General features: G+C 44.0%; 1 protein-coding gene across 6 annotated transcripts in view; it reads left to right on the top strand.

Annotated features, from left to right (window-relative positions):
* Window positions 1–9,528, top strand: part of mospd1 (motile sperm domain containing 1) — a 68,607-nt gene that overhangs the window by 40,734 nt on the left and 18,345 nt on the right. For 2 of the 6 annotated variants that reach the window (XM_043714351.1, XM_043714350.1), the window contains exon 6: window positions 5,297–6,174. The exons of 2 other annotated variants lie outside the window; for them this stretch is intronic. In XM_043714351.1, coding sequence (XP_043570286.1) covers window positions 5,297–5,478 — 182 coding nt within the window. In that variant the 3' untranslated portion in view covers window positions 5,479–6,174. Of the gene's footprint in view, window positions 1–5,296; window positions 6,414–9,528 lie in introns of those variants that run through there. 2 more of the 6 variants (XM_043714359.1, XM_043714353.1) reach the window with 2 other exon arrangements.

Here is a 9,528-nt window from a genome sequence, read left to right as displayed (position 1 = left end):
AATCTACTACCGTTGCAGGCAAAGCATTCCATATCCTTACTACTCTCTGAGTAAAGAAACTACCTCTGACATCTGTCCTATATCTATCATCCCTCAATTTAAAGCTATGCCCCCTCGTGCTCGCCGTCACCATACTTGGAAAAAGGCTCTCCCTGTCCACCTATCTAACTATATGTCTCTATTAAGTCACCTCTCGACCTCCTTCTCTCTAACGAAAATAGCCTCAAGTCCCTCAACCTTTCCTCGTAAGACCTTCCCTCCATACCAGGCAACATCCTAGTAAATCTCCTCTGCACCCTTTCCAAACCTTCCACATCCTCCTCATAATGCGGTGACCAGAACTGTACACAATATTCCTCCATACCAGGCAACATCCTAGTAAATCTCCTCTGCACCCTTTCCAAACCTTCCACATCCTCCTCATAATGCGGTGACCAGAACTGTACACAATATTCCAAGTGCGGCCGCACCAGAGTTTTGTACAGCTGTAGCATAACCTCATGGTTCCGGAACTCGATCCCTCTATTAATAAAAGCTAAAACACTATATGCCTTCTTAACAACCCTGTCAACCTGGGTGACGACTTGCAAAGATCTGTGTACCTGGACACCGAGATCTCTCTGCTCATCTACACTACCAAGAATCTTACCATGAGCCCAGTACTTTGCATTCCGGTTACTCCGACCAAAGTGAATCACCTCACACTTGTCCGCATTAAACTCCATTTGTCACCTCTCAGCTCAGCTGTGCAGCTTATCTATATCTTTCTGTAACCTACAACATCCTTCGTCACTATCCACAACTCCACCGACCTTCGTGTCGTCTGCAAATTTACTAACCCACCCTTCTACGCCCTCGTCCAGGTCGTTTATAAAAATGACGAATAGCAGTGGACCCAACACCGACCCTTGCGGTACACCACTGGTAACTGGACTCCAGGATGTACATTTCCCATCACCCATCACCCACCACCCTCTGTCTTCTTTCAGCAAGCCAATCACTGATCCAATCTGCTGTATCTCCCACAATCCCATTCCTCCACATTTTGTACAATAGCCTACTGTGGGGAACCTTATCGAACGCCTTGCTGAAATCCATATGCACCACATCAACCAGTTTACACTCATCTTCCTGTTTGGTCACCTTCTCAAAGAACTCAATAAGGTTTGTGAGGCACGACCTACCCTTCACCAAACCGTGCTGACTATCCCTAATCAAATTATTATTTTCTCGATGATTATAAATCCTATCTCTTATAACCTTTTCCAAGACTTAACCAACAACTGAAGTAAGGCCTACTGGTGTATAATTACCCGGATTGTCTCTAACCCCTTCTTGAACAGGGGAACCATATTTGCTATCCTCCAGTCTTCTGGCACTATTCCTGTAGACAATGACAATTTAAAGATCAATGCCAAAGGCTCGGCAATCTCCTCCCTGGCTTCCCAGAGGATCCTAGGATAAATCCCATCTGGCTCAGGGGACTTATCTATTTTCACACTCTGCAGGATTTCTAATACCTCTTCCTTGTGAACCTCAATCCCACCTAGTCTGGTAGCCTGTATCTCAGTATTCTCTTCGACAACTGTTGAAAAATATTCATTTTTTTGCTTTCCCGATCTCCTCTGACTTCGCACATAACTTCCCACTACTATCCTTGATTGGCCCTAATCTTACTCTCGTCATTCTTTTATTCCTTAAATACCTATAGAAAGCCTTAGGGTTTACCCTGATCCTATCCGCCAACAACTTCTCATGTGTCCTCCTGGCTCTTCTGAGGAGCCAAGGCCACCTTGCCAGTTGACCAGCAATTCTGTCACTATACAAGGCCTGTCCAGTGCCATTTGCCGTAGAGGCAGAAATCAGAAAGCTGGAAAGTGAAGGAATCATCAAACCAGTCCAATGGGCAGCACCAGTATTATCAATTTTGAAGACCAGTCAGACAGTTCACCTTGATGGGGATTTTGAACAAATTGAACTGCTTTTCACAGCTGGATAAAACAAAGACCCTTGGATAGAGGATTAATGTGCAAAACTGGAGGTGGGGCTGTCCTTCATGAGCCACACTTACTTGCAATTGTGGTTCGACCAGCATTCCCAGAAGTGTGCTACAAGGGCTTGTTCCAATACATGAGACTGCCATTTGAGGTATTGTCAGCCTGTTCAATTTTTCAATGGATGATGGAGAACCTTTTGCAAGGTCTACCTCAGGTCATTATTTACTTACACGACAACCTGCTAAAAGGGAAAACCAGAAAGGAATATTTAGAGAACTTGGATATAGTCCTAAGGCATTTTACGATGGCATTTTTTATGCCTAAAAAGGGAAAAAATGTGTTCCCTAACCCCAAGTGACCTACTTGTGCTACAGAGTGGACCAGACGGGTTGCACTCTGTTGGAGTATAGAGTGAGGGCAATCAAAGTTGCCCAGACTCCCACGTCTATTCAGGAGCTTAGGTAATTTCTTGAGCTGTAAATTATTATGAAAAATTCATACATAACCCAGCATCCAACTTGGCACCTTGGCAAGAACTCCTAAAAGAAAATGGTCAGCCTTGGAAATGGTTGCATGGTCAGGCCCCAGCTTACAATGAAGTAAAGAAGCAGCTATCATTGTGTAATGTGTTGGCACATTATGGTCCCAAGAAAGATCTGACATAATGGTGGCCCAATGCAGATGAATGGCCATTAGCTTACATATCCAGGACTTTGGCTAAGGCAGAGTAAATACACCCAGATAGAGAAAGAAGGATTGGCGGTCAAATTTGGAGTAAGGAAGTTCCACCAAATATGTTATGGATGAAAATTTGTGATAGTCACTGACCACAAACACCTACTTGGTCTGATTAAAGAGGACAAGGCAGTAATGCCAAGTGCTTATAATTATAAGTGAGAACACCATCTGGGAGGCCAAGTAGTGAATGCAGGTGCATTGGGCAGCTTCCCATTAGAAGATACAGCCCCGGTGATACCCCAGTACAAGAGTCTGTAATGATGTTACATTTTCTGTACACGCTCCCAGTTACAGCCAACAATGTCAGATTTTGGATGCACAAAAATCCAGTCCTTTCCAAACTGAAACAGCTGGTATTGATGGGAAACCAAAGGACCTTCACAACTAGAATGTAAATCTTCAAGGACCCGGAGAGACCAGCTCACGGTAGAAGATGCTATATTGATGCAGGAAGCAAGACTGATTGTCCTGAGCCAAGGATGCCATTAAATACTGAATTCTTCTAGGGCCATCCAGGAATCTCCAAAATGAAGATGTTGGCGAAGAGTTGGTCTGGTGGTCAGGCTTGGACGCAGACATAGCCACTTTTGTGGGGCAGTGCCCAGGGTGTCAATAAGGACAGGCATTACTGCCAGCAGCTCCCCCACGTCTACGGGTTCGTTGTTCTTTGTCTTTGTAGACAGCCACTCAGTGGTTGGACATGCGTAGGTTCCATTCATCAAAGACTTGAAGGACGATAGGAAAACTAAGTACATCTTTTGCAAGACATGGAGTCTCAGAACTGTTGGTCACAGATAATGGGCCATCGTTTACCAGCAGGGCATTTGGTTATTTCTTAAAGTTGAATGGGATTTGACATATTCGGCCAGTCCCTTATCAGCCATCATCCAATAGCTAGCTTGAAGAGAGCCTACTGCCTCACTAGATACCAAGATGTCATGGTTCTTTCTTGATTGTAGGACCACTCCACATACATCTGTAGAAAGAACACCAGAGTTGCTGATGGGTAGAAGACTCCACACCAGGTTAAGTCTAATCTTTCCAACCTTTGGGAGGTGTTAGGGTGAAATGGCATCAGGAACCCCAATGAGTCAAAACCCAAGACTCTGCCAAGCGAGAGACCATTTGATACAGGGGCCTAAGTTTGTTGTTAAGTAGACAAGCCCCCTGGACCGAATGGGATTTATCTGAGGATTCTCTGGGAAGCTAGGGAGAAGATAGCAGAGCTGTTGGCTTTGATATTTGAGTCGTCATTGTCTACAGATTTAGTGCCTGAGGACTGGAGTATTGCAAATGTGCCATTGTTCAAGAAGGGCAGCAGAGATGACCCAGGTAATTATAGAATAGTGAGCCTTACTTCTGTTGTAGGAAAGGTTTTGGAAAGGATTATAAGAGATAAGATTTATAATCATCTAGCAAGCAACAATTTGATTTCAGATAGTCAACATGGTTTCGTCAAGGGCAGGTCACGTCTCACAAACCTCATTGAGTTTTTTGAGAAGGTGACCAAACATGTAGATGAGGGTAGGGCAGTTGACGATGGATTAGTAAATTTGCAGACGACACTAAAGTCAGTGGAGTCGTGGACAGTTTGGGAAGAATGTTACAGGTTGCAGGGGGACTTGGATAAACTGCAGAATTGGGCTGAGAGGTGGCAAATGGAGTTCAACGCAGCTAAATGTGAGGTGATGCACTTTGGGAAGAATAACAAGAAGGCACAGTACTGGGTCCATGGAAAGATTCTTGGTAGTGTGGATGTGCAGAGGGATCTTGGAGTCCATGTACATAGATCCCTGAAAGTTGCCACCCAGGTGGATAGTACTGTGAAGAAGGCATATGGTGTGTTAGGTTTCATTGGTAGAGGGATTGAGTTCTGGAACCGCAATATCATGCTGCAATTGTACAAAACGCTGGTGCGGCCACACTTGAAATATTGTGTACAGTTCTGGTCGCCCCATTACAGGAAGGATGTGGAAGCATTGGAAAAGGTGCAGAGGAAATTTACAGGATGTTGCCTAGTCTGGAGCGAAGGTCTTATGAGGAAAGGCTGAGAGGGGATTTAATAGAGACATACAAGATGATCAGAGGTTAGATAGGGTAGACAGTGAAAGACCTTTTCCTACGTCAGCTTGTACGAGGGGGCATAACTACACATTGATGGGTGATAGATTTAAGACAGATGTCAGAGGCAGGTTCTTTACACAGAGAGTGGTAAGGGCGTGGAATGCCCTACCTGCTAATGTAGTTAACACAGCACATTAGGGAGATTTAAACAATCCTTCGATAAGCGCATGGATGATTTTGGGATAGTGTAGGGGGACGAGCTGAGAATAGTTCACATTCGGCGCAACATCGAGGGCCGAAGGGCCTGTTCTGCGCTGTATTGTTCTATGTTCTATGTTCTATCACAGAAATAGCCCCACATAGGTAAGAGGCATTGACGACGTGAGGTTAGGACCAGTGATTTATAAAGTTTGGGTAGGTATGATTGTCCTGAATAAGCATGTGGACCATGTGAAATCTGCAAATTTAAATTCTTCTAAACATGTCCTGTCCCTCAGAACTGTCAGAAATGCTGCCAGAACTCATGGATTCTCCCTCTCAATCAAACATTGATGAATCCTCTGAATCAGAGATGGGCCTGATAAAAGTATACAGCTGCATGTATGGAATGAGCTGCCAGAGGAAATTGTGGAAGCTAGAACAAATACAACTTTTAAAAGGCATTTGGATGGATATCTGAATCGGAAGGATTCAGTGGGGTATGGGCCAAAAGCCAGCAAATGGGTCTGGGTCAGGTTGGGATGTCTGGTTGGTGTGGAGAGTCTGTTTTCAAATAATATGACTTGAAGATGCCTTTGCCACTGGAAAAAGAGGGTGAAATTCTGCCAAGGTGCTTCTGGCACAAGAGGCAAGCTCCTATTTGTTACACAACACCCATGTCAGACACCAAGTCAGAGGAACCTGACTGGGGGCTAAAACGCCCCAAGACGCTCTCCAAGAAAAAGAGCTGACCTCTGGGAGGGATGTAGTGCTTGTAATGAGGTCAGCCAGTTGGACACCATATCATATGAGTTCCCTGATTGGGGCTGTTGATCTGGTCCAATTAGGGAATTCTGGCTGACATAAAATAGTTGCGTGTCAGTGATACTAACATTCTCGTCTGACTCTGTATGAGGCAGTATCACTGTCAAGAACTGTTCATGTGTAAATAAAGGGTGACTTGATGATGGGATTCTGGTCTCTGTGGAATCATTTCATCTATGAAATGGCTTTTTGGAGCAGCTTGTTGTAGACCCCACTAGGGAGCAGGCAGTTCTAGATTTGATGATGTGTAGTGGAGTAGACTTGATTTGGGGCTTAAGGTGAAGGAACACAGAGGACACAGTGTGACAGAATTCACCCAGCAGTTTGAGAGGGAGAGACTGGAATCCAGTGTAACGGTATCACAGTTGAGTAAAGGTAACTACGAAGACATGAGGGAGGAGCTGGCCAGAGTTGATTGGAAGGAGAGCCTGGTGGGGAAGGCAGTGGGGCAGCAATGGCAGGAGTTTCTGAGGGTAACTCAGGAGACACAGCAGAAACTCATCCCAAGGAAGAAGAAACACACTAAGGGGAGGATGAGGCAACCGTGACTGGCAAGGGAAGGCAGGGACAGCATAAAGGCCAAAGGAAAAACCATACAATGTGGTGAAGGTTAGTGGGAAGCCAGAGGACTGGGATAGAACAATACAGTGCAGAACAGGCTCTTCGGCCCTCGATGTTGCGCCGACCTGTGAACTATTTTCAGCTCGTCCCCCTACACTATCCCATCATCATCCATGTACTTATCCAAGGATTGTTTAAATCTCTCCTATGTGGCTGAGTTTACTACATTGGCAGGTAGGGCATTCCACGCCCTTATCACTCTCTACCCTATTTAATCCTCTGATCATCCTGTATGTCTCTATCAAATTCCCTCTTAGCCTTCTTCTTTCCAATGAGATCAGACCCAAGTCTCTTGGTCTTTCCTCATAAGACCTTCCCTCCAGACCAGGCAACATCCGGGGAAATCTTTAAAAACCAACAAGGGATAACCAAAAAAGCAATAGGGCAGGGGAAATGATGAAATATGGGAGTAAGCTACTTAGTAATATAAAAGAAAAATACTAGAGTTCTTTTAGATATCTAAGACATAAGAAAGGCAAGAGTGGACATTGGACTGCTGGAAAATGAGGCTGGAGAAGTGGGGAACAAAGAAATGGTGGAGGAACTGAATAGGTACTTTGCATCAGTCTTCACTGTGTAAGACACCAGCATATGAGAATTTTGAGAATTGAGGGCAGAGGTGAGCATGGTGGCCATCACTAAGGAGAAGGTGCACAGGAAGCTGAAAGGTCTGAAGGTGGAGATTATAGAGGTATTGGTGGTGATCTTTCAAGAATCACTAAAGTCAGGGAGGGTCCCCGAGGACTGGAAAATGGCTAATGTCACACCCCTGTTTGAGAGGAAGGGAGACAGAAGAGTTGAAACAATAAGCCGGTTAGCCTGACCTTGGTTGTTGGTAGGATTTTGGAGACCATTATTAAGGATGAGATTGTGGTGAATTTGGAAGTGCATGCTAAAACAGTGCGGAGTCAGTACGATTTTGTCAAGGAGAGGTCATGCCTGACAAAATCTGTCAGAATTCTTTGAGGAAGTAACGAGTAGATTAAACAAAGGAGAGCCAGTGGATGTGACCTTTTTGGATTTCCAGAGGACCACACAGGAGTCTGCTAAATAAGATAAGAGCCCATGACTTTAGAGGCATGGTACTGGTATGGATGGTGGATTGGCTGACTGGCAGCAGACAGAGAGTAGGGACAAAGAGGTCTTTTTTTTTTAGATATTTTTATTGAAAATTTAACATTTTTACAAGTTTACAAAATAAAAAAAACCCAAGTATAAACATTGATATACAATTAAATCTTAAATAAATAATAACCAAAATTTAACAAAAGAAAAATACAGAGGAAAAAAAACAAAACTCAACTAACTACTAATCTAACCTATAACTAACCAGAGTGTATAATTAAGTCTCTTACATTTTTCAAATAAGAGGAAAAAAACGATGGATAACACAGAAATTGGGTAGTGAGATACATGCTCGAAATGTATTAACTTTATTGCTGGAACAGCACAGCAGGTCAGGCAGCATCCAGGGAATAGGAATTCCCTGGATGCTGCCTGACCTGCTGTGCTGTTCCAGCAATAAAGTTTCAACTTTGATCTCCAGCATCTGCAGACCTCACTTTCTCCTCGAAATGTATTAACATCAAATCATAACAAAACCCATATTCGTGCGGGATTCCTCTCCCAAGGGACCCCGGACCAGCCAGGTTCGCCATCTCAATTAAATAAAAGCCCTTGTTAAGATGGCCGAAATATCTGTATTCATATAATTCAAGAAGGGCTGCCATATTTTATGGAATAATTCGGTCTTTTTGTGCACCATATTTGTAAGGAAGTCAAGAGGAATACATTCCATAATTAATCTGTGCCAATTTGAAAGTCCAGGGGGTCCCTCAGCCACCCAGTTTACCAAAATATTTTTCCTTGCACAGAAAGAGAGAATAGAAAATAATCTCTTCCTGTGCACATCCAGGGAGGGTAAGTTCGAAAAGCCCAAAAGGAGAGATATCAGGTCCACTCTAATTTCCGTTCCTAAGATTTCTGTCACAGCACTTGCTAGTTTAGTCCAATATCTACGGATCTTATGACAGGTCCATAGGCAATGTACAAGAGTGCCCACCTCTATTTTACATTTGGGACACATTGGAGATGCTCCTGTCTTAAATTTTGCCAATCGATCCGGTGCTATATGGGCCCTGTGAAGTATCTTCAGCTGGATAGCCTGAGTTCTGTTGCAGATTGTAGTTCTTCTGGCGTTTTCCCAAATGTCATTCCACATTTCTATAGAGATTTCTCGTCCCAAATCCTGATTCCATGTTTTAAGCAGATTGTCCATATGTCCCGATACTTCATCATGTAGTAAATGATAAATAGTACTGACGGAAGATACCCCCATTGGCCATAGCACTCTACATTCTCTGTCTGATTTATAAAGACTATCTAATAACATAGTCTTCTTCTGTATGTAATCTAGAATTTGGAAGTAACGAAAGAGGTCTCCATTAGGTAATCTGAATTTCTGACGCAGCTGTTCAAAAGACATCAGGACCCCTTCTTTAAATAGATCCCCTAAACAAGAGATATCCCTGGATCTCCAGAGTTTGAAAGTGGCATCTGTAAACCCCGGTTGAAATCCCCATGCTCCCACTATCGGAGCATGGGGGATGTTTTATGTGAGTTGCCCTCATTTTGCCGCATTATATTCCAAGCTTTAAACATAAAACAATACAGCACAGAACAGGCGCTTCGGCCCACGATGTTGTGCCGAACATTTGTCCTAGCTTAAGCACCTATCCATGTACCTATCCAATTGCCGCTTAAAGGTCACCAATGATCCTGACTCTGCCACTCCCACAGGCAGCGCATTCCATGCCCTCACTACTCTCTGGGTAAAGAACCTACCCCTGACATCCCCCCCTATACCTTCCACCCTTCACCTTAAATTTATGTCCCCTTGTAACACTCTGTTGTACCCGGGGAAAAAGTCTCTGACTGTCTACTCTATCTATTCCCCTGATCATTTTATAAACCTCTATCAAGTCACCCCTCATCCTTCGCCGTTCCAATGAGAAAGGGTCTAGCACTCTCAACCTATCCTCGTACGACCTATTCTCCATTCCAGGCAACATCCTGGTAAATCCTC

The sequence above is a fragment of the Chiloscyllium plagiosum genome, chromosome 24 (genome assembly GCF_004010195.1).
Source record: "Chiloscyllium plagiosum isolate BGI_BamShark_2017 chromosome 24, ASM401019v2, whole genome shotgun sequence".
Classification (NCBI taxonomy): Eukaryota; Metazoa; Chordata; class Chondrichthyes; order Orectolobiformes; family Hemiscylliidae; genus Chiloscyllium; species Chiloscyllium plagiosum.
The sequence above is the reverse complement of the archived record's forward strand: the minus strand, read 5'-3'. Positions and strand labels throughout refer to the sequence as shown.